The sequence below is a fragment of the Heterocephalus glaber genome, unplaced genomic scaffold, assembly GCF_053883595.1.
Source record: "Heterocephalus glaber isolate CG9 unplaced genomic scaffold, H.glaber_assembly_v1.0 deba00001600, whole genome shotgun sequence".
Lineage (NCBI taxonomy): Eukaryota > Metazoa > Chordata > Mammalia > Rodentia > Bathyergidae > Heterocephalus > Heterocephalus glaber.
The window spans coordinates 29,840,477-29,866,848 of record NW_028258372.1 but is presented as its reverse complement, the minus strand read 5'-3'; the positions used below and the strand labels follow the sequence as shown (position 1 = coordinate 29,866,848).

Genomic DNA, 26,372 nt, shown 5'->3' with positions numbered 1-26,372 from the left:
TCTAGAAAATTATCTATACTCTTTTAAAAGTACATAGTTGAACCTAGTAATTTCAAATATGTATTAAGAAATTGTGAGCAAAGAATATTTTTGTTTCTTGATACATAGATAACATGAAGTGTAATTTGCCTAGTTCAAATTATGAAAATATGCATTCTAGGAAATGTCTCATTAAATTCCTAATATGGGATCATGGTATATTACTTGTTCACATGTAGTATGTTATTGGTAAACCCTGAATTAATAAACAGATTAACAGAAAATGCCAGACTATGTACAATTTATTTTTATGGCTAATTGAAGTTGAGAATTTTGTACAGAGTGTAAAAAATGAAACAAATACTAATGTATTAATCTTACTAATATAAATGCAGCTCACTGAATATTTCACTTATTATGTTTCACTAAAATAACAACAATTGTTAGTTTTGGAAGTTAGGAAAATATGTGGACCTTAAGATATTTCTAGCTCTTTTACTCTATCCAAAAAGAGATGATTAAGAAAATCTTCACCTATTTTGAGGAGTTAAACTAAGAATGATTGAATTAAAGAATATCCTGAAAGAATGACTGGATACATCAGTTCTTTTTTGTCTCTGTCAACAAGAAGTGTACACTAGAACATTCCACCAATTGTATGGATCCAACGTAGACCCACTGTCAAGTTAATGGCTAGGCCCTTCACAAAAGGAAGAATTCTTGCCCTGCCATTGTTCTCATCACTGTTCTCCCTGTTGTCTTAGTTGGTGGCTTGTCTTTCACACTCTTTTGCCTGTCCCTTGGCATGATTTTTAAACTACACTTTTGTTTTCTCTCTTTAAAAGATGCTTTTGACCTTAAAGCTATTACTTGCCACGAATTGGTTGAGTCCTTTGGCCCTTGGTTGCATTTAGCCTAGAGCATGGATTGCAAGCCTCAGCTTTTGTCCAAAATAAAAGTGAGCTTTGAGAGAAACTTGTGGAATTGTTCCTATGGAGGTTAGTGGGGGGGGGGGATAAGTTATTGTCTGTTGAAAATATTACATAATTTATTATGCATGTGGACCTTCTTAAAATTATGTGGCTTAGTCTTCTTCCTGTGCTCCCATCTTCTATTTCCAAGTTGTTTAATGCCCATTTGTAATTGAAGGATCTCAGTGACAATGTGTAACATCCAAGGGGCTTCCTATAATTGGGAGGGGAGAGGGTCCAGAATGGCCTCAGATTTTTCCTTGGTCTTCTTTAATTATTCATTACATAAATTGTACTGAAGGTATTTTCTGTGTATACTCTCCATCCCACTGCCTTAATTACCTCTTTAGTTCAATCCCTGTTGCTTTCCTGTGGGACTGCAAAACTACTTTATAGTTGGCTTTACTTTTTTATGTCTTTTTTCAATAAAGATGATTCACACTAAATCTTGTGTTTTAAAAACACAAATAAGAGAGCTGCCCCCTGCACCAAGGAGGTGAGCCATGCTGCCACCAGCAGCACACCTCCCCCCGCCCCCACCCCTGTTGAAATAAAAAGACACATAAACGAGTCTCGACACCAGACTTCCAGATCACCTAAAGCAACCCCAAAGGGAAATGAGATGGAACAATCTGATACTCAACCACCTGGACTCTCTGAACTAGCAACAAAAGAGGTTCTGGAAAAAAAATCAGAAATAATTTCTCAGATAAGAGCAGAGATTGTGCTCATAGTACAAGACATGATTAATAAATCTAGAGAGGACACAGATAAAAAACAGAGGAGCTGAGGAACATGATGGAATCCCAACATAGGAAACAAATGGAATCCATAAAACAGATAAAAACAGATTTCCAGGAGATTAAAAACTCCATTGAAAGTTTATGCAACAGAACAAGCCAAGAGCCAATCTGAGGACAGAATTCAGATATAGAAGATAAGATTGCAATTAGTGACCAGGAAAAGAAAAATTGCTTTAAAATTGTAAGGGAACACAAGAAATCAATCCAGCAGCTGCTAGATGATGCAAAGAAGAATAACATAAGACTGATCAGAGTCAATGAAGAAATAGGAGAGAGTGCAGATGACAGAAAAAAATTGTTCACAGAAGTGATGACAGAAAACTTCCCAAGCACGGGAAAAGAACTTGACATAGAGACAAGTGAGGTAGATAGGACTCCAACTAGCCTTGATAAAAAAAAATCTACACATTGGCATATAATTGTTAAGATACCAGAAACCCAACAGAAGAATAGAATTCTACAAGCAGTGAGAGAAAAGAAACAAATCACATACAAAGGAAAACCCATCAGAATCACAGCAGACTTCTCAACACAAACCCTCAAGGCAAGAAGAGCTTGGAGTGACATATTTCAAGCCCTAAAGGAAAACAAATTCCAATCCAGATTGATGTACCCTACAAAAATATCTTTCAAAATTGATAGAGAAATAAGATACTTTCATGACAAAAAGCACCTAAAGAACTTTGTGAATATCAAATCAGCACTCTAAAAATTTTAGACAATATCCTAGGAAAAGACAGTAAGGATCACAACCCCAAGAAGCCCAGCTGAATGAATCCATTGAGCACAACAAGAAATTAAATGCAAAGGAGGAGAATCCAACAAAAAGAAAAAGTCATGACAATGATAAGTCAGTAAGTATCAGTTATAACCATCAATGTTAGTGGTCTCAATTTACCAATCAAAAGAAACAGACTGGCAGAATGGGTCAAGAAGCACGATCCAACAATATGGTGCATACAAGAAATACACTTAATTCAAAAAGAAATTCATAGTATGAAAGTTAAAGGGAGGAAAACAATACTCCATTAGACAGGAACCTGAAAAAAAGCAGGAGTAGCTATCCTCTTTGCAGATCAAGTTGATTTCAAACCAACACTGATTAAGAGAGACAAAGAAGGACACTATATCCTTGTAAAGTAAACAACCCAAGAGGAAGAGATGACAATCATAAATATCTATGCACCAAACACTAGTGTGCCCAACTATATAAAACCAAATTAATGGACATGAAAAATAAAAAAGCACTAATACAATAGTAGTGGAGAACATCAATACCCCACTGTCACAAATAGATAGATTAACCAGACAAAAAATAAACAATGAAATACTAGAACTCAATCAAACTCTTGAACAAACAAACTTAACAGATGTTTGCACAATGTTCCACCCTACAAAATCAGAATACACATTCTTTTCATTTGTACACAGGTCGTTCTCCAAAATAGACCACGGACTTGCTAATAGAACATGTTTAAGTAAGTGCAAAGGAATTGAAGTTATCCCCGGTATATTATCAGACCATAGTGTGCGGAAATTGGAGATCCATAACAAAAGAAATCACAAGAATTTCATAAATACCTGGAAATTGAACAACACACTTCTGAATAACCAGTGGGTTACAGAGGAAATTAAAGAAGAAATCAGACAGTTCCTTCAATTAAATGACAATGCCAATACAACATATTGGAATCGATGGGACACAAGCAGTCTTATGAGGAAAATTCATAGCTGTGAATACTCATATTAGCAAAACAGAGTGAGCCCCATTAAACAACCCAATGCTGAACCTCAAGCTTCTAGAAAAAGAAGGGCAGGACAAACTCAAAGCTCATATAAAGCAGGAAATTATAAAGATCAGAGCAGAATCAATGTAATGGAGACTAAGAGAATGATACAAAAAATCAATGAAGCCAAGAGTTGGTTCTTTGAAAGAATAAACTAAATTGACAAACCTTTAGCCAACTTTATCAGAAAAAGGAAAGAAAAGGCTTAAATCCATGCAATGAAGAACAAAAAAGGTGAAGTCACAACAGACCCAGAGAAATCCAGAAGATCATCAATACCTACTTCGAGAACATGTACTCTCATACAATGGAAAACACAGAAGAAATGGACAGATTCCCAGATATGTGTGAATTACCAAAGTTAAACAAAGAAGACCTAAAAATTCTAAACAACCCAATATCAATCAATTAAATTGAAAACATAATTAAAAACCTACCAAGAAAAGACCAGGTCCTGATGGCTTCACTGCTGAATTCTACAAGACATTTAGAGAAGAACTACTGCCACAACTGTTTAACTCTTCAATGAAATTGAAAGGGAAGCAATACTCCCAAATTCATTCCTGGAAACAAGCATCACCTTGATCCCCAAAGCAGAGAAAGACCCAACCAAAAAAGAGAACTATAGACCAATCTCACTAATGAACATAGATACAAAGATCCTTAATAAGATACTGGCAAATAAAATGCAGAAGATCACCAAGAAAATTATACACCCTGACCAACTGGGATTCATCCCAGGCATGCAGGGATGGTTCAACATACACAAATTGGTAAATGTAATGCACTATATCAATAGAGCCAAGGACAAAAACCATATGATCATCTCAATAAATGCAGAAAAAACATTTGGCAAAATCCAAATCACGTTTATGATAAAAAACCCTACAAAAAATTAGAATAGATGGCCTCTACCTCAATCTGATAAAAGCCATCTGTGAAAAACCAACAGCCAATATCATACTAAATGGTCAAAAACTGAAATCCTTCACACTAAAATCAGAAACAAGGCAAGGATTTCCCTATCAGCACTCCTGTTCAATATAGTTTTGGAAACACTAGCCACAGCAATTGGACAAGTGAAATAAATAAAAGGAATAAAGATAGGAAATGAAGAATTCAAATTGTCATTATTTGCAGATGACATGATACTCTATATAGAAGACCCCAAGAATTCCACCAAAAGTCTTCTAGACTTATTAACCAAATTCTGTAAAGTAGCTGTATAAAAAGTCAATACACAAAAGTCAATAGCTTTCCTGTACACTAACAGCAGCCTCACTGAGAGAGAAATAGGGCAAATAATTCCTTTCACAGTAGCATCCAAATAACTGAAATACTTAGGAATCAACCTAACAAAAGAAATCAAAGACCTCTTCTCTGAAAACTATGGCACTCTGAAAAGAGAGATTGAAGATGATATCAGAAAATGGAAAGACATCACTTGCTCCTGGGTAGGAAGAATCAACATAGTGAAAATAGCCATACTTCCAAAACTGCTACATAGATTCAATGCAATCCGAATTGAAATTCCAGCAGCATACTTCATGGACCTTGAGAAAACAATCCAAACATTTATTCGGAACAAGAAGAGACCTAGAATAGCAAAAGCAATTCTAGGCAACAGAGACAAGGTAGGGGATATTACAATCCCCATCTTCAAAGTATACTACAAAGCTACTGTGACAAAATCAGCATGGCACTGGCAAAGAAACAGGCTCAAGGCCAGTGGAACAGATTAGAAGATGGAGAAACAACTCCAGGCATAGTCAGCTACCTCATCTCTGACAAAGGAGCCAAATACCTTCACTGGAGGAAAGATAGCCTCTTTAATAAATGGTGCTGGAAAAATTTGATTTCAACTCGCCAAAGATGAAAACTAGACCTATATCTCTAACCATGCACTAAACTAAAATTGAAATGGATTAAAGATCTAAATATTAAAACAGAAACACTGAACTGGATGGATCAGAGGTTAGGTAGAATTCTTTAAGACATTGGTGTAGGAAAAGATTTTATGAACAAAACTTCAGTTGCCCATGAACTAGAACAAACAATCAAGAAGTGGAATCTCTTCTTACTAAAAAGCTCTGCACAGCAAGAGAAACCACCAACAGTGTGAAAAGACAACCCACAATGTGGGAAAAAATCTTCACCTGCTGTTCCTCAGACAAAGGTCTACTATCTAGAATCTATAAAGAACTTAAAAAAAAAATCAGACTTCCCAAATTTAAAGACCCTATCAAAAAATGGGCATCTGAAATGAACAGACATTTCTCATACAAAGAAGTAGAAATAGCAAATAAACATATGAAAAATGTTCAGCATCACTTGTCAATTGGGAGATGCAGATGAAAACAACACTGAGATTCCACCTCACCCCAGAAAGAATGGCTGCTATCAAGAAATCAACCAATAAGAAATGCTGATGGGGCTGTGGGGAAAGAGGAACCCTGCTCCACTGCTGGTGAGAATGTAGACTGTTGCAACCCACTGTGGAAATCACTATGGAGATACCTCAAAGAATCAAAGAACTAGGACTGGAAGTCCCATTTGACCCAGCTATTCCTCTGCTGGGTATCTTCCCCAAAGAATTAAAAGAATGATACCACGGTGATATATGTGCACCCATGTTCATAGCAGCATAATTTGCAATAGCTAAAACTTAGAAGAAACCCAATTGCCCATCAATTGGAGACTGGACAAAGAAAATGTGTGTTTTTTATAAAATGGAGGACTACTCAGCCATAAAAATGAGAAATTAGAGACATTTATAGCTAAATGGATGCACATTGAGGCAGTGCTCTTAAGGGAAATAAATAGGACACACGTGTAAATACTGAATAGTTTAGAGTGAGAAGCTGAAAGTGTAAATAAGGACTAAAATAGATAATGTGGAATAGGAAGAAAAGGGGCAAAGGGGAAGGGAAGTGGAGGAAAGGAAAGAAGGGAATGGAATTAATATGAGGAAATGAAAACATGGAAACAGTGTCTTTGTAAATAGGGAGGAATGGAGGGGTTGAAAGGAGAATAGTGGAATGAGGAAAAATGAAGGATCAAGATGGATTATGAAAAGGTGCAAATTTCCAATGATGAATGTCATTATATTGTATACCTAAAATGTACCAATAAAATAAATTTTAAAAGAGAAAAAATAACATATCTCAATTATTGTGTACCTCAAAAAATAAAACAAAACAAAACAAAACACAAATAAGTCATAGCCTTTTCAGGAAACCTGTTGTAATGTTAGAACATTACAAACCTAGGATAAAAGCTTGGATTTGAAACTCAGTAATTTAATGTTGTTAGGTAATACTTTTCATCTCTTTAATTCTTCATTTGCTGATCAGTAAAATCAAGCTGAGATTACTTATCCTAAATGATTTTCAATGTGGGCTAAACAAGTAATATGGATATGTAGCAGAATGCCTGGACTGTATGTTGTGAAAACAGTTTACAAAAAGCAATTTCTTGCTCTTTTGCTTAAATGTTTGTGGTTGCCTATTATATGAAAGATGAAATTCACACCCTTTGCAATGGACTGTATCACCTCTGAGAATTTATCCTAAGTTATTGTCAGTGAACTTTTACAAATTCCTGATATAATGAACTTATAAGGAGGAAAACTTTTCTGGTGGAGGTTTTTGATCTTCTGTGTAAAGATCATGTCATCTGTGAATAAAGGCAGGCTGACTTCTTCCTTTCCTACATGGATTCCTTTTTTCTTTCTCTTACCTGATTTCTCTGGCTAAAGTTTTTAGTACTATATGGAGCATGGGTGGTAAGAGTGGACACTTTTTTTTGTTTTTGATTTTAGGGGAAATACTTTCAGTTTTTCCCCATTTGTCATAATGGCTTTTATCAGTTTGAGGTAAGACCGTTTTACGCCTATTTTCATCAGGGTTTTTATCCTAAAAAGACATTGGCCTTTGTCAAAGAATTTTTCTGCATCTATTGAGATAATCATGTCATTTTTATCTCTGTTTTCATTTTATTTACTTGTGTATGTTGCACCATTTTTGTAGCTCCTTGATGAAGGCAACTTGGTCATGATGTATGATTTTTTAAATGATGGTGCATTTTTTGCCAGTATCTTGAGAATTTTTGCATTTATGTTCATTAAGGAGATTAGCCTGTAATTTTCTTTATTTGTTAAGTCTTTCTCTGGTTTTGGTATCAGAGTAATGTTAGCTTCCAGGAATGAATTTTACATTGATCCTTTCCTTTCAGTTTCATAGAAGAGTTAGAGAAGTATTGAATTAAACCTTCCCTGAAGTTCTGGTGAAATTCTATGGTGAGTCCATTGGTCCTGGGCTTTCTCAGTTGGTAGGGTTTTTATTTTATTGCTTATTATTGGTTTACTCATTGTTTTTATCCCTCCTTGGTTCATTTTGGTAATTCATACATGTCTAGGAATTTCTTCATTTCTTCTGGGTTCTTTAATTTATTGGAATATAAGTTTTTGAGATAGTTTTTTATAATCTTCTGAATTTCAACCTTGTTCACTGTGACTTCACTTTTTCATTTCTGATTCCATTGATGTGAATTTTTTTCTTTCTTTTGGTAGGTTCAGCTAATAGCTTGTTACAGTTTAGATCTAGAATGTATCCCCAAAATCTGTGTTCAGAGTTGGGGTATTTGGAAGGTGATTGGGTCATTGGATTGCTATACTCATCAGTGGATTCATCCCTTTGCTCCTTTCTGTTTTCTTTGCTCTCTGGTTGCCAAGGATTGACCACCTTTCCCTCCCCTACCACTCTCTGTCATCCTGTTTCTGCATTGGAGCTTGTAACTATGAATGGAAAGCATGAGCCAAAATGAACCTCTCCTCCTATAAACTGTGGGAATCAGGTGTTGTGTCCCAGTGACAAGAATATGACTGAGACAGTTTAACAATGTTGTATGTCCTTTCAGAGAACCAACTCTTTGATTCATTGATCCTTTGTATTGTTTAAGTCAAAATTTCATTAATTGCTGCCCCGATCTTTATAATTTCTTTCCATTACTTTTGGATTTGGATTGTTCTTGTTTTTCTAGAACCTTAAGATGCATCATCATATGATTTATTTTATGATCCCTCTGATATTTTAAAGTGTGCATTCAAAGCTGTAAACTTCCTTCTTAAAACTGTTTTTGTTGTGTTCCATTGGTTTTGGTATGTTGTGCTTCCATCATCATTTGTTTGATTCTACAGCTTTTCAGTTTGTTCCCTGATTTCTTCTGTAATCCACCAATTATTAAATAATACATTATTTAATCTTCATGTGCTTGTGTAGTTTCTGTGGTTTCTTTGCTGTTGATTTCTAGTTTCATTGTGCTAGTATCTGATAGTATTCAGGAGGTTATTTCTATTATTTTCTGTTTATTTAAGCAGATTTTATAATCTATGATATGGCCTGTTTTGGAAAAACTTCTGTGTGTTGCTGAGAAAAATGTATATTCTGTTGTTATTGGATGAAACATTATGTAAAACCTGTTAAACCCACTTGTTCAATGATGTGATTTAACTGATATTTCTTTGTTGATTTTTTTTTGCCTGGTTGACTTATTTGTTGGAGTGGATACTGAAATCTCCTGCTATCTTTGTATTGGTGTCTATCTGTCCTTTTATGTCCAGTAGTTTTTGTTTTATGAATTTGGGTGTGCCAAACATATATATATATTTGTTATTTTTTCCTGTTGAATCAATTCCCTTACCCATGTGTAGTGGCAAGGTTTTTCTTATCAGTCTCTTAGAACTAATAAAAAAATTCAGCAAAGAGGTAGGATACAAAAACAATACACAAAAATCAATTGTATTCCTATTCACCAATGATGAATCCACCAAGAAAGGAATCAGGAAAACAGTCCCATTTATAGTTGCTTCAAAACATTAAATACCTGAGAATTGACCTAACTGAGTAAATGGAAGACTTCTATAATGAAAACCATAGTACTCCGAAAAAAGAGATTAAAAGGACATTACAAAATGGAAAGATATCCCCTGTTCCTGTATAGGCAGAACCAATATTAACTGACAAGTTTAAGGAGGAAATGTTTATTTCAGACCACAGTTTGTAGGGGTTTCAGTCTATACTCAGATGGTTCCAAGGCAGGACAGCATGGCAGATGGGCATCACAGTAGAGAAACAGTCCACAGCAAGGCAGGCAGAAGCAGCAGCAAGCAGCAAGCAGCAATCCTGCCTTCCCCATATGCCTTTATATTCCATCCAGGTTATACTCCTATTTATGGGTGCCACCCAACTCACCATGGGGCTTCCATTATCCACATCCAGAACTATGCTAATTCCAATCAGTGGGCTATTTAGTGCCACACACCCTTAATCACAGAGTCACAGGCCCTAGATCCAGCCAGCTCTCACCTACAAGTTCATGAGGCTTTGGAAGGACATCTAGATATAAGCCATAGCAAAATTATTTTCTGACTTTAAAAAAATGTACAAAAACATTCATAGGTGGTACTACTTTTTATATCTGTCTTATTTGCAGGAAAGCTTCACTGAGGTTAGATGTAGAGTAAGATAACCTTTTACCCTTGGGATGATGCATTTTTAGCTATAAAGATGCTCAATGAGAAGAATGGAATTATTTCTGCAGTTGATCAGTAATTCTTACTCTGTGGATATGGTTTCATCTTGGTTTTGAAAAATTTCACAACTCTGTATAGTAATTTATACTTATGGCGTCTTAAATCATGTTTTACTCTACTTTTCCTCAATTATTTCAGAATTTCTTAGTTTTAACATTAAATCATGAAAGATTCCTCCTAGAATAATATATCCCATGTGTGCATGTAGAAAAAAATAAATATTAATTTATCTCACGTGAACTAAATGGGTATGTGTGTACTTTTTTTTTTGCTTAAATTATTTTATTGGTACATTTTAGGTATACATTTATATTTATCATTGGGTGATTGTACCTGTACACGATGTATCTTGGTTCTTATTTTTTCCCCATTACCTGTGCACCTTTCACCCCCTCTACCCTTCCCTATTTACATGGACTTTGTTTCTATTTTTTTCTTTTCTCATAATTTTTCCTCTCCCTTCTTTCCGTTCCCCTTCTGTGTGTACTTTTTATTAGACATTATGGGGTATATAATTATCCTCATTTTTACTTTTGTAATTTCTAGCTTTCTGTAAAATAAGTCTGAGAAAAGTAAATTTAAATAAAAACTAGTGAAGGAATTTTTATCATGTATGCTGTTTACTCCTAATTAATATCACAACAGAGAATCTCAGACTGAGCATATGTCGCTTGCACGGTTCACAGTTCTGTGGATAGTTGAGACACTTACATCCTAATAAAAATGCCAATGGAGAAAATAATATTTTCAATTATTTTATATTACCTTTACTCTGTAGAGCTAGGATGACTCTTTCCCAATATGAGGAGGTGTCTTAGTTGCCAGTTTTGATAGTTTGTATAGAATTGGGTGGCTCTTTAACATGACAGTTTATTTAGACAAAGACCAGCGTCTTATTTTATGATCAGTGTGTATGTTGGATAGTTGCACTGCTTGCTCCTCATTGTCTCAAGGGCCTGGACTCTATTTAATGTGACAATGGTTCTTAAAATAGGAGTAGAGTGTTCTATATTTATTGGAGATTGCAGTTCATCTCCATATACATTGAAAATAACCACACACTGAAGTAATTTGTCATAGAAAGTCTTTATAGAAAAGTTACTTTATCTGGACCTTGGAAAATTGATTGGACATTGAAAACTGGAAGGTGTTTAGATAGAGATTAACCAATGACCTGGAGACAGTGAAAATGAGATTTTAACCATGTTTTGAGGTTCCTGAAAAGCAAAAGATGATCGATCCAATTTGATGTAAAGGTAGGAAGGATACCCAGAGGAGAGTAATGGGAATTATACTGTCTGTAAAGGTCACACTGGGAGCATTTTGAATTCCAGAAGGAGGCATTTACTTTTCAATTTATATGTCAAAAGAAATTATATGGGCAAATTTGTATTTTAGTGGATGATGGATGGCACTAGAGGATAAATTAGAGAGAAGGGGCTGAAAAAAGGGAGAATAAGTCATGTGGATTGACAAACAATGAGAGCCTAGATGGAATGGAAGGAATAAAAATGAGCAAGGACTATATCAACTAGAGACAGTGGCAAGCTATAGAAGGAGGACTGGCAGAATTTGATGGGCAGATGAATAAAGGGAGAGAGATATGATGAAGATGATGAAGATGATTAAACCAGACATCCTTTCTAAGATTGTTTTGCAATATAACCCACTAAAGCATGAAATAAAACATAAAGTAGAGATACTTTGGACATTGTCCAAAGGAGACTCAAGAATAATGCTTTTTGAACTGGATCTACATATTTCTCCTTATCATTGCAATTGCCTGATGAGTCGGCAAACTTCTTATAACTTCTTCTTACGTACAGTGGTTCATTATGGTGTAGGGATGACTGATTGCTGTATACGATGTGGAGCACGAGCATGTAGGTAGATACAGCTGAACAGGCTCTTTGGGACTATCTACCATACTGATTGTTTTTCTGCTGTCTGTAGATAAGTGCTTCAGAGAGGTCTTACTTTCCTAATTAGGTGACATTTAGGCTACTGCAGACTTTAGAGATTTAGAAAACATCTGGTCAGTGGGTGGCAGTGTTGCACAGTAGAAAGAACACTGGTACTGTGACTACCCTTCAATTCCTGGATTATCTGATCATCTTCAGAATTACCTGGAATTCCCTTTTAAATATAGATTCCCATGTTCTATCCCTTAGAGATTCTGATTCAGTCAATCTGAGCTAGAACCCCAAGATAGACATTTAATATTCTGGGTAATTTTGAGAATTTGAGTCTTGGTTGTCATAGGATTTCTATGAACATTAAATGTGAAAATGCATCTGACTTTTATAAACTTTAAATCACAATATAATGTAATTGAATTACTTCTCAAAATTATTCCATCACTTTTAAAAGGACTTGATTAGTTTCTCATTGGTTTGAAGTTTGACTGTATAAAATCATATTTGTGTGATTTTTATGCTTGGTGATAGCAAGAGAAAATATAAATTCTGTCCAATTTAATACATAAAATCTAGTATTAACTAGATAAATAGATGCCGAACAGATGGAAGAAAGTACAAGATCCTTGCTTTCATTTCTTTTAATTCAGAGGGAAAAAAGTTTAAATAGCAATGAAATCTAAAAAAGACTTATTTCTATGTATTTTTAATACAAAACTCATGTTTATAATTGACACTGTGATAACTTAATTTACAAATATATTCAGACTTTCTAGTTTTTAGGGCAATAGCTTAAGTTAAATACACTGTTCTCTTCATCTCTTCTAAATCAAATACAGTTAACACAAAAACTTTTGTGTCAGTATTAGCAATGATGAGTTTTAAACACATATAATACATTTGAAATAGTTATCCAAATTAAGGAGATTTCAGCAGCATACATGATACCTATATAATAGTACATAGCGTAAGTGTCAGTTGAACTTGAAACTTACAGATACTGTAAACAGCCTCATAAGTTTTATTCACAGTTTTTATACAACCAGTGTTACCTGGTTTTCTCAGTTCTGAGGGATTTTCTAGTGCAAGGGTCCACAATATTTTATGAGGGTCCCATGATGTCGTCCTTCCTTCTCAAGTCACTCAGCTTTTATTTTGCTTATGCTTCTGTAAGCCTGTGCCTGGTTAACTTCCGTGTCCATACATTTGGAGTAGCTTGTTTTTCCCCTGGGACTGACGAGCCATCCAGGCAGCCACTGGGCAGTGACTGGCACCTTCTTTCTGTCCTTGATACCATCTTTTCAATTTCTTTCACCCAGGAACCAGTCACTTTAGGCTACTAGCTTGAAGGTCATTGATAAGATTTAAGTAAATATCTGATTTCAAGAACCTGGGATAAGAGTCCTTTTCCATAAGAGTATATATGATTTTTTGGGCTTCATCAAAACATGTTGGGGTGGGTGATTTTATCTTCTTGGCTGTAGATTCTCGAGTGTGAAAGTCAATATTGATCTAAAAATAAATTCACGTTAGTTAATATATACTTCAACTTATGGTAAATTTTATGATGTTATTGGTTTTTGTGAAGCACTTAAGTCCTAAGTCTTAAATCCTCATCTAATCAGTTAATTCTCGAATGCCTATTCTAAATCAGTCCTATAGCAAGTATGGAGGAAATAAAAAGAAGTATGACAAAATGTCTTTGCTCCAGCTTTTCTCATAGTGTAATTCAAAAATGCAAAAGAGACAGAAATGAAAAATGTATCCATACAAGATGGTACATATATCAAAAAAGAGTGACATGGACCTTTAAAATTTACTAGATGAGAGGGCTCTTTGTGTAGCTAATTTATTCTTGGACTAAGGATATTTTACTGAAAGGTGAGCATTACAACCTACTAGACATAATTTTGTTGCTTCAATGGTATGTATGATACAATCCCCATTTTATTCTTATCCAGTATTAAATAGTTCATTAAGGATTCCCAGACATGCAGTTCCAGCCAATGACACCTGTTCTCATTTCCCTGCCCTCATCATGTGAGATAGTTTTGCAAAATCAGTCTTTTCATTCTCTATGCTGAAATCTTCACAGATGTAAGAATAATATTATTATTTCACTGACCTATATGAATATACCTAAAATGACACTCAAAAAGAATTTCATCTTAACATGTATGTTGAATGTTATTTCTCTAGCTAAATTCTTTTACACATAAATGATAATGAACTAAATACTCACTTGTTTAGCTGCATCTGGATGCACAAATGCTTTATATATCTTCTCTGCTTTGGAATGCAAAAGATTAGACTCTGTTTTCTTATAGTCTTCACAAGCTAGCCAGAACTCAATATTCTCCTCACTGAACTCAGACTTTAGGAAATTTCCAAACACATCTTGACCAGCTAAAAAGAAGGCAGAAGGATTGAGATAATTAATTTATTGAGCCAAGGAATGCATAACTTGAAAAAATTTTCAGGAAAAATGCTATCCCATTCTACTCATACAAAGGTAATAGGTCTACTGTGGAAATAACTGTGTTTTAATTTGTAGATAATGGAGGACCTTAGAAATCCTTCTATGTATAGAAGAAGAATCTTCAACCAAACAAATTTGTTCACAGTCATATAGCTGCATAGTGTGGCTATATAATTGTCCTTTGCTTCCGTTGTATAGATACCAACCTATTAGCCGGAGTTTAGAGTATTACAGGGAAGCAAACATTAATGGAAAGGGCATTAGCATCTAATTTCCTCATCCAATCATGTTAGCTATATATCATCTATGTACCTGATACACTGATTATACTGGGTAGTGTTGCTGGTGATTATATGAACCATTTCTATGCCATTTATCTGCTTAGCTGAATTGAACAGCTAGCCTGATGATGAGAGGGATGAACAAGGTTGAATTACTTGATACCCAAGGAAAGATCTTTACATTGTTCCTGGGAAGAAGAGAATGAGCATATCCTTCAGATAGAGACAAACCTGCTTATCTGCACCTCTAAACAGGGCTCTAATTCCTGTAGAATTTCAATACCCATGATAGGCGGAAGGCACGTGATTTCATTCTTTCATCAGAAAATTCTCACAAGTCTGTGTAAAAATTCTTTTATCCATGTTGTAATAAGTATTATTTTATGTATAATGCAGTTATTTCCTTGATTTTGACCACCTTCAAGGAAGAGAAATAGTATCTTTCTTTTTGAATCTTTGATTTCTACAAAATGCCTGTTACATAAAGGCAGGATAAATGAGAGACTTAATGAATCTAGGAATGATAAAATATTAATTCAATGAAAGAATCTTGTTCTTTATATCCAATTTTACAAAATACAATGTTTAGGCAGCTTTCAAAATGACAACTCACGTGTTTAGATATATGGTTTTCACTTTAAAACTTTAAGCTTTAGAACTCCAGCATAATTTTAATTTTGTTCTTATAAGGATTGATGAAAATTCCTATTTGGTTTGGCAGATTTGTCTAAAGGACAGTGGTAAAATTGACTGCTAAGTCAATGTTATATTAAAAAGAGGCATACTCTGCTGGGGTATCAGTGACTGTAGAAAAACTAGAATGTAATTTTTTACACTAGCTGATTCAAAATACTGTTTAAATAGAGCCATTCAATCTATTAGGGGTATTAAGCTGAAAGTAGAAACATCCACTAGTTAATGTACACTTACTTTGGCTGGAAAGAAGTTTTTCCAGAGATTGAGACCACTGCATTACTTCAGCAGCAGAAAGTCTGCAGGGGAAAAAATTGACATAAATTAGTAAAATATTTTTATGTAAAACAAAATGAAATCAGAATAGTGGATCATTTTGATAATTTCACAAACTCTAGTTCTAATAAATTGTATTAACTTTTCTATATGCAGATTCCTTAGAATTACCATCGTTATAAAAATAATCTGCAAATAAAATGTGAAACAATCCAAATACATAAAATCTGATAGTACAAAAACAAACAGTGAACATATGCACCCATGTGTTTGTATTTATATTGGTGTAATATAATCTAATCTTACTTAGCATGTTACCTAAAAGTAATAAACTCTATTATGTGCACTATTGATCGCTGGATCAGAACGAAAGCCTGCATTGTTTTGTAAATATTAATGATAATTCAGTGTATGAATGTACATACATGTCCTTGGACTTGGAAGATTTAATTCCTGATTCTAGATGTGGCATCATAGATCTCAGGTAAGCTTTCATGTCCATTCCACTACAAAAGACAGAAAGTGATTATTCATATTTCTTCAGTAGAATTCATTTTATTTGTAAAAACAAAAGCACAGGGTAAATGTCTCCAAGGAAAGGCAAAAATTAAAATAGTTAATGGAATATTTTGCCATATTAACATGAGTCATTTTTATGAGTCAATGTCTAGAAACATTCCCACCTAATTTGATGTCAAAATATGATTTACTTTTTAATACTACTAGATCTTACTTATAACTCACAACTGACAATTGCTATGACTTGGTTCTCTTCCATCCATTATTCACAGCCCCTCTACCATTAAAACAAGTTAAGTGAAACACTGAATGAACTTACAAAGTTTTTGGTCTCTTTTTTTGCGTTTTGTCATCCAAAAGTGAATGATCCGTTTCTTTCAAGTCCTTTGGGTTAGCAGAGAAGAACATTCTTGGCATTTTGTCCAGCCTTGGCGTGGAGAAGGCTGCTGCTCTCATAGTCCTCTCACAGCAAGTGTCTTGTTAGTCAATGTCTCTGCTGCTTTATATAGCCAAGGCAGGCAGGCGTTTGCTGTTCAGAGGAGGCTGTTTATCAAGTGATGTTACCACAGACACTGGAAGTTCCTCCTTTCTCAATGTGTTGTGACGTGTATCTTGAAAAAAAAAATGCGTACTGTGATGCCTTGTGGTTGAAACTTAACCAAACAAGAACAGGTCACTAGATTAGAAAGAAAAAAATAAAATTAAACATACAGAGGCACACACACACAGATCAAACATCTAAAGCATTAGTAGTGTCAGTCTTTGGTTTGGGGTAGGTGTCCTTGTTTGTTGTGGAAAATTGCATATTCTAATAAAATGTTTCATTTGATGGATGGTATCATATATAAACTCAACATTAGAGTTATATCTTCTTCAATGCTTTGGGTTGTCCTTGACTGTAATATTTTGAAAGATTCCTCCCCCCTCCCCAAGAAGTGTTGTAAATACATACTTTTTGTTGAGTTTTACACCTGTATGGGAGAAAGGAGAGATATGAGGGATTATCTTTACCTTGTCTCATTTTGACTCTCATCAATTATTTTCATAGCAGAAATTTTTATGTTAGTGATTTTCCAGGTATGTGCTAAATGTTCTACTGCTGATGCATATGATCATTATAAAGGGCACATCTTTGAAATATTTATTAGGAGTATAATATATATATATATATATATCAAACTATGATGGGTTGCATGTTTCTGTTTAGAAAAAAAGTGAAGTAAATTTTTAAAATACCTGTAAATAAATAAAAGTATAATTGATACACAGACTTACTGTAATATAACATAACATATGAGGTGTGATCACAAAGTATGGTACAGTAAATGTTTAAATTTTAAAAATTATTGCAGTAGAAGACACGTTTTTATTAATCCCCCTCAAAATACTCCCCCTCATTTGAACACACTTATCATTCTTGCCACTTTCTGAAGCAATTCTGGAAGTCCTCTTTTGTGAGTGTCTTTAGTTATACTGTTGTGGCTGCCTTGCTGTCCTGAATTGATTCAAAACATTTGCCATTCATGGTCATTTTGACTTTGAAGAAGAGCCAAAAGTCTCAGGGTGCCAGACCCAGTTAATGAGGTGGATGTGGACACGTGATAGCCTTTCCTTTGGACGGCTCTTGGCAGCAGCATTTGTGGTAATTTTGATCACGTCTTGTAAAGACACAAAAGAGAACTTCCAGAACTGTTTCAGATAGTGCCCAGAATCATAAATGTGTTCAAAGTAAGGGGAAGTATTTTGAGCAGGGTCAATGGCAATGCATCTTTTACTTATAAATTTTTAAAATTTAAACACATGACCCTACATTTTGATCGGTCCTTGTAAGCATGTACTGATACTAAATAAACAGTATCACAAAAAAACCCACTCAAAGTAAAATAAGAGTTTAATTAGATAGACCAGTAACTTTTGCTACTTGGGTAATGACCCTCCAGATTATGGCAACATCTCTAATGAGATATAGTGTAGCTTTTATTGAGATTAAAGTCTAAAAACTTCCAAAAAACTGGATGACTAATAGTTTATCAGAGTAGAAGTTAGTGCAACTTAAACTTAATAGAATTTATATAGAGTGCATGGATTATTTATAGGGTTCTCAGTTCAATATAAACATTCTTTGGATTTTGCCCCTGAAAAGATAGTTTTAGAGAGACTTCTGATGGTATTAGGTAGACATGCTAAAAAAGAGCAAAGTATGATTTTTTTTTCCATCCTTGTTCTATCATCAAGATAAGCAATATTTAAAGAAAACATGTTTACCATACTGCAAAACTCATAGTCATGTGCACACATCATATTTTATGTAACAGCATCATTTAATGTTGGAAAGATAATGTGATGCATTAACAAACAGGATTCGTGAGATGAGATGACCACTTTGGAAGTGACCTGAATGAAACTGATAAGAGAACAAGCACTGATGACATAAAGACATTTGTATACTTCCTGTTAAAATCTTCAGCATTGCTCATGTTTATTTATCTAATAATCTTTTACTCTTCTAGATAACTGTGTGTAAGTTATGTTAGAAAAATAATTTAAAGGGTTTTTTTTGAATGACCTGCTATAATTATCCAAATATATTGTTAGTTTCCTAGTAAATTTCTGAAACAATAATTTGCTTGGATGTTAATAAGCATTATAAGAAACAAAAGCAAGAACAAAATTTATGCACTAAATAAGTTTGGGCAATGTTGCTTGCCAGCATTGGCAACTTTTTAAGAACCAAACCCTCTTTAGATAGGAAAATAGTTTCTAAAATAAATATTCTCTCGACACCACATTTGTACACTCTGGTCTGAGATCAAAATAAATATTTACTTATGTATTAAGGAGTTTCTTTAAATCTCCCAACATTTTCCTACAATACAGTCTTTCAAGTTCAAACATTTTCAAATAATTACAATTGCATGCTTTTAAACTCAAATATAGAAACAAACTCCTGAAAAAGTGGGTCCTTCTGAAATCTGTGTGTCATAATTGACTATTGAAACCATTGTAGATTAATGGCACAGTAATCAGCTGTTGTTTTGACTGTGTTTGCTCGCTCCATCAAGAACTGTGAGTGCCACAGCAAGACAAACTTGGTCCACTTGAATCAGCAAGGGCCGAGGAATCCATAGCAGAGCATTGAGAGTCCTGATCAATCTTACTCAGTGTCACTGTCTGGCTTTTCTTTGTGAAATTCACTAAGAAAAGACAAACTATCAAATAGTAATTTTATTGAATTAATAGCTGTGGGTGGCACTGTATAAGATTAAAAAAAATCTAAACTAGGTGTGGTGGCAACCACCTATAATAATCCCAGCACTCTGGGAAGCTGAGGCAGGAAGATGGCAAGTTTCAACCCAGACTGGGTGATTTAGCAAGACCCTGTCTCAGAATTTAAAAAACAAAAATTTAAAAGTGGCTAGAAATGTAGCTCAGTGCAAAAGGCCCTAGGTTCAATCCACAGTACCAGGAAGAAAAAAAAAACACGTTCCATTAGGAGAAACAATGGGTTACACACAAACACACACACACACGTGCGCGCACACACACACACGCACACACGCACACACACACCTTTTTTATTTTTCCTGTGTGAAATTATGCTTAAGTAACCAGATAGGAATCTAAGAAAAGTAGGGCTGGGGATTTAGCTCAGTGGCACCATGCCTGCCTGGCAAGCGCAAGGTCCTAAGTTTGATCCCCATTACCCCCCCAAAAAGTAATAATTCTGTAGTCTTAATGTAGTCTTAATCTATTTTTTAAATAAATAGACCTTATTTTAGTGCAATTCTAGACTCAGTGAAATTGAGTAGAAAATATAAAGTTCCCTCCTACTCCTACATCACCACGCCCCCTCCCCATATTCTACCAGCAACAGCGTACCTCATCAGTGTGGTACATTTGCTATAATTAATGAACCTGTAGTTTCCATTAAAGCTCACTCTTAGTGCTGGACTGTGTGATGACATGTAAGCACCAAAGTAGCATTATACAGAATAGTTTCCCTGTCCTAAAATTATCACTGTTACATTGTTTAAAAAAAATTCTAGGAGATTGATTCAGTAAAACATTTCAGGTTATAACTATTAATTTTGTGGAGGGAAATGAGGGAAATTTTAATTTTCGCTAAACTTATTTTATATTGTGGTTAGAATCACTTCAACTACCTGTTGAAGGCACCTGAATACTAATAGGAGCTGTTTGGGAGAATGACACTCCTAATCTTCATGTTAATTAAACTTATATTGAATATTTATTGGATTGATGAAATTTGTTTTAGATAATAGGGGTTGGTTTTGAAGCAAAAAACAATAAGTATGAGATTGTATTATAAAAAATATATACTGAAGACAGTGTCATGAACAGAAATTTTGAGCCTTTGAAACAAAATATCTTTTTTTTTTATTGGTACTGGGGATTGAACTCGGGACCTTGCGCTTGTGAGGCAGGTGCTGGAACCACTAAGCTAAATCCCCGGCCCGAAACAAAATATCTTGAATCAACAAATTTAATTGACTTCTGCTAATTTAATGGACATAAGTGTCTGCAAATACAAAGGTCAAAACAATCTCTGTGTAGTAGGACAGATAGATTTTTGAGCAAGTATTCAAAGTGCCCTCAGAGAGTAACAGTCAGAAGAAGGAGTGGCTAGCTTTGCAAGTATGAGAAAGAAGCAAAGTGGTGCTGCATTTACCTCAAAATGAACACAGCTCACAATTTACAGGAAAATTGAATGTGGGTCCTTTAGTGAACTGGGGTCAGATGATTCTACAAAACCTTATTCACCCTAGGTTTCATGTTACTGTTTAGGTTTTCATTAATAGTACCATTTCCCAAGTCAATTCTGAAAATATTAAAGAAATATTTGATTAATATTATGTCTTATGTATTTATTCCATGTTAGATTCATTGGTATTATCAAGCTATCATTTATAATTGTTTTAAAAATGGAGAGAGATCATAGACTAATTTAACTGAGCTTTGCAAATAAAATTCAGATAGTACTGAAGCAAGAGCCTCATGACCAAATACAAATAAATGAAGAATTGTGCTATGAAATCATTAGCACATTATTTGGAATTAGGGTAGGATATTCTATTACACAACACATGACATAAATATAAAAATAAAGAACCTCAAAGGTCAGCAAGTAGAGGTAATTTGTAAAGGAGTAGTTTAAATATTAAGGAATAGGTGATTGTGCTAACTTTGCAGGTTTCTAATAACACTGTCCCAGTGATTTGCCTTTGCTTTTACTGAACATTGAAGTGATTAGTAGCTTTGACTTACTTGCTTTGAAAAAATTGTCAAGGCTGCATACATGCTCTATTTTTTCCAAAACCATGCCACTTAGCACTTACAACTGCATTAGCTCCACATTTACATGCTGTTTCTAATGCTTTGCTTTTGTGTCTTCCTATACATATATATATATATATATACGAAGATAAAATATATATTAAAAAATATATATATATTTTTAACCTCATGTTGATGTTAGGTCCACTGTATATCAATAGTGTCCACTCATTGCTGTGAGTTTAAGTGTTCTGTGGTATAACACTTTCCTGTCCTTTTCAATTAAGCATCATTTATTATCCTACTTTCTAAGTTTTTTCTAAATAAATGAAAGACTTTAAGCCTATTGAATCTTATTGATGAGTTAATCTTTCTGCATTTAGAAGAGTGCTGAGTTCAATCCCAAGCTATTGCTTCTCTATTCTATGATTTTGATCAGTCTGCCAAGTGACCACTGAGCAACTTGCGGCTATTGCAGTCATGTAGGATGATTTTGAGCCCTTTTGAAAGTTCAGAGTAATCAAAACTAGCTTCATATAAATTAGGATTTAGATAGAATTTGTCATAAGTAGTGTATTTTTCACTTTAAAAAAAAATTTTAGAGCATGTTGCCTGGACATCTTTTTCCTAAAACTCAGTAAATTTGGCAACCCAGTTGTTGGTTCTCCTGCAGTTACAGCTTGGCATTTGCTGGGATGATACTAACGATCTCTGTTCCTGTTCTGTCTCCAGCAGTATTTAAATCCATAGATTTCCATTTCTCTTAGTGAGTTTCATTTCTCTAAACTACTATATCAAATAAATACACAAATGTATATTCAGATGTTAATGATGTGGAAAATTATAGACTAGTCTTAATGATCCTAATCTAATTTTCATGCCATCTGCTTCTTAGGTACTCATAGCTGGGCACTGTTTACTCACAGCTACAGAGCTTATCCAGATCCAGGAAGCCATAGCAATCCATAACGGGAGGACTAAATTAGGAGGGGTGGAAAGTTTCTGTTGTGGAGTCACATTAGGTTGCCCATTGTTTTAGATGGGATTTTTGTGGTTGCAAGTGTCAGAAACCACAGTTGTGTTCAGTAATTTAAGGAACAGAAAGATAATGAGAGGAATCTTAGGATGCCTTAAGTAATAAAAAGAAAAGCTGAACAAATTAACCCTGACTTGGGGTTATTATTATGAATCTACAGACTAGGGCCAGCCAAAGATTGAGGAAATATTCCTGTCAGCAACTTGTGAGGCCTATATTTCATACTTCAAAGGCAGAAACTCCCAAATAATCACTTCTTAATCCTGTTTTCTCCTCCTGTGTGTTCTGTCTTTTCATTGGGTTGTGGAAGCAGAAAACCAGGACAATACACTGGGGAGAACTCAAAGTTAGAAAAAATCTCATAATCTTGTTTTACTTGTTATCTCAGATGATACTGAAGATAAGGGCAGATAGATTGATAAACTGCTCTAAGTTTCTGTTGTTTTCTTTGTGAAAATTAGGTAACTTTGAAAAACTTTTGCCTTTTCTTTGTTGTCATTGTTAGGTTTTAAGTTATGTTTCATTTTTATTTGGTGTCTTGTTTATGATTTTGTGGATTTTGCCTTTTGTTAGTTCTGTTATGACCAGATTCTTAATTGAGATAGTAAGATTTTGTAGCAAAAGAAGTACATAGAAATATTAAAAGAAGCCTGGTTTATGTGTGAGTTTATTCCATTCTGCTACCCTGGGTTTCCGTTCTTATATTTTACTTAAGCAAAGTTGAGGTTTATTTGCCTCTCCGTGAGAGTGAGCAGGCAACACAGACAAAGTGAGGTAGTTAGAATGCTTGTACTAAATTACATCATGAGGTTGAACATGAACCAGAAAGCAGAGAAGCTAAGAGAGAATAGGATAAGGATTGGAAACATTACATGGTGCAGGGAATGTCCGTGATAATCTGAAACTGGTGTGTATCCCTCTCCAGACTCTTCTGTCCACTACAGAACAGCTGTTGATTCCCAAGAAAACTGAAGCTAGAGTATAGCAGTTGCATCATAAGTTACATGGCCTGGTTCAATCCTAGAAATCACATACTTTAACACATATATTCTGGAAGGTGGTCACATTTTATAATTTAGCTCTTAAATCTTTAAATGAATAATATTCAACACTCATAAAAATTAAAAGATGCTGCCATGGCCTAAAAATAAAAAATACTTTAGGATTTTTCTCCCCTTCATACTAAATTCCCTCTAATTTGGGTTAGTTCAAAGACTGGAGTAATTCCAAGGAAAATGTGGCCTTTTATGAGAAGAAAAGTTGTGTTTGCATAAAAATCACTTCAGAACTAACCACAATATAGGTTTGAAATGTTAATGCTTTTTTTCCCATCCTTTGTGGAGAAATCATCTCAATGTTTAAATCAAATGTAAATTGAACAAGAGGAAGAGGGTCAAGGAAGCTGTGAATGTCTCTAAAACCATCTGATTGCACAACTGATGTAAGATGATGATACTGACACAGATGTTTGTGACTGAATAGAAACCTGAAAATATACGCATGATGCTATTGAGTTAGAGTCTGTGTCAGCTGTGCCTAAGCTAATAGCAATAGTTGTGTATTTTATTTTATTTTTGTGGTACTAGGGATTGAACCCAGGGCATTCTCACTGAGCTATATCTCCATTCCTTTTTTAAGTTTTGATACAGGGTCTTGCTGAGTCACTAGGTTGCCCAGACTGGCCTCAAACTTACAACCCTCCTACCTCAGCCTCCCAGAGTGCTGGAATTACAGGTGTGGACCACCACACCAGGCTTAGTTGATGTCAATCAGTGGTTAAAACTGTGCCCAACTTTATGTAATACAGACATTATCTTCTTTCTTAGACACACTGTTCAGTCTTTTTCTTCTCTTTAATTTGCCTTTTCTGCTAACATGCTTTCATTTTGAACCTGAATTTACTCCCTCCCTCCCTTTCCTTCTCTTCTGTTCCCTTCCCTTCCCTTCCCTTCTACTTCCTTCCTTCCTACCTTCCTTCCATCCTTCCTTCCTTCCTTTCTCTCTCTCCATCTCCATCCCCCCTTTCATGTTTCCCCAACTTCACTGACTTCTGAATGTGCATATGAATTATGGCTATTTGATTTCACTGTGAAACTTTAACCTTTGTTAGTAGTCTTTCTTTGTGAAATTAGAAGAAAAAAATGAAGAACATCAATTAGTTGAAAGCCTAGGATTTCTGTCTTTGGGCCTTCCAACAGAATCCGTGGTTGGTCAGTCATATTCTACAAATGAGGCAATTTTTTTCTAAGACTTTTTGCATGATTTTAATTTAATTTAATTTGATAAGAATGAGGCAAAGTTTTTGTTGCAATATATTAAGGAGAAATTGAAATTAGTTTTTATCTAAGAAAAAGTGTAGTAGGATTGTTTTTCAAAATTAAAGAAAAAAGTATATTTTTGAGCAGCGAATATATTTGGATGCAACACTTGAAAAAAAGAGGTTTTCCAAATCAGTTTCAGATGCTAACGTCATTGTTTCTTTAATAAGTTAGTAGGCCATGAAAAAACTTCCTTTTGAATTCATACTTTTAGATGGCCTCTCCATTTAATTCAAAGGCCAAAATTCTTATCATGGCCTGCTGGGCCTGACTTGTCATACTTCCCTTATGATTTTTCTGATCTCAGCATTTTCTACCCTTCCCTTCCCTCATGTATTTCCAGTCACACTGATCTCCTTCCTGGGTATCTCTCAACCTGGCAGGTTCATTTTTCTTGAGTTCTTTTGCTTGGCAATTGCTTCTTCCTGGAATGTCTACAGATACTCACTGGGTTAGCATCTGCATTTCCTTAGAGTTGTTGGTCATATTCCCAAGAAGGACTCTTATTGCCACTATAATTAAAGCTGCTATTAGCACCCTCCTCATCCTGTCTATCACTCATCTTTGTCTGCTCTTCCCCTTCATTCCACTTAATAGCTTCTAGTACACTACTTAATTCAATATGTTATGTCCTCACTAGAATGGAGAAGCCCTGAGGACAAAGATCTTTGTTTTACTGAAACATTCCAAATAATACCTGGAGATAAAACAAAACACAACTCTCAAACAAAACAAACTCCCTAAAAAAAAAAAAAAAAAAAAACCAACCAAAACTGAATAAGGGGTAAGGTTTAAGGGTTATACTAACTTGATTCAACCCGTCAACAAATACGTTTTAAGTACTTACTGTACACTGATAACTTTGCTGGATATTAGGAAATCTAGGGGTGAATCATCCTAGAGAGAGACATATGAGAGATTACAAAACATGTGTTAGGTGTACAACATAAGAGGAGCATAGGGTATTCTGGGAAGACACAAGGAGGAGACTAATTCAGAACAAGCAAGGTGACAAAAGATTCATTCATATTATTTACTCAATGAATAAAACCTACTGTGTGCCAGTTACTCTTCCAGGTACTTTGAAAGAGAAATACTCAACAAGCATATACCTTTTGCCTTTCCTCTTTACTTTTTTCCAATCTTTCTGAGCAGCCATCTTGCTACCATACAGCTTTTGAAAATGTAGAAGGCACAGGCCAAGGATGACAGAACAGTAGTACAGAAGGACTTAAGTTGCTGATGGAATCCTGAAGACACAGTTCCAGCTTGATTGGCGGACCTCCACATTTCTTTTACAGGACAAAAATAAAATTAATTTTCTCACTATGTATGAGTTGTATTTCTATTTAAAAATAGTATTTTTTTGCTAATTATTTTTGTTTGTGTTTGTATTTCTCCTCATATACTTGAAAGTCTGTATTTTT

The 26,372-nt window shown here is 34.8% G+C and overlaps 2 protein-coding genes across 4 annotated transcripts in view; one reads left to right on the top strand and one right to left on the bottom strand.

Moving 5' to 3' along the window:
• Positions 1–26,372, top strand: part of LOC147823146 (uncharacterized) — a 456,826-nt gene that overhangs the window by 15,782 nt on the left and 414,672 nt on the right. The window lies entirely within an intron of this gene.
• Positions 12,546–16,874, bottom strand: Rgs1 (regulator of G protein signaling 1). Of its 2 annotated transcripts, XM_004862773.3 has the most exons (5): positions 16,616–16,873; positions 16,203–16,283; positions 15,739–15,800; positions 14,291–14,454; positions 12,546–13,560 (listed from the first exon to the last, which is right to left on the bottom strand). In XM_004862773.3, exons 1-5 carry the CDS (start codon positions 16,750–16,752, stop codon positions 13,375–13,377), a joined length of 630 nt encoding a protein of 209 aa, XP_004862830.1. In that variant the 5' UTR covers positions 16,753–16,873; the 3' UTR covers positions 12,546–13,374. The 2 variants fall into 2 exon arrangements, with proteins under 2 accessions (XP_004862830.1, XP_021098583.1); XM_021242924.2 differs by lacking the exon at positions 16,203–16,283 and having other exon boundaries at positions 16,616–16,874.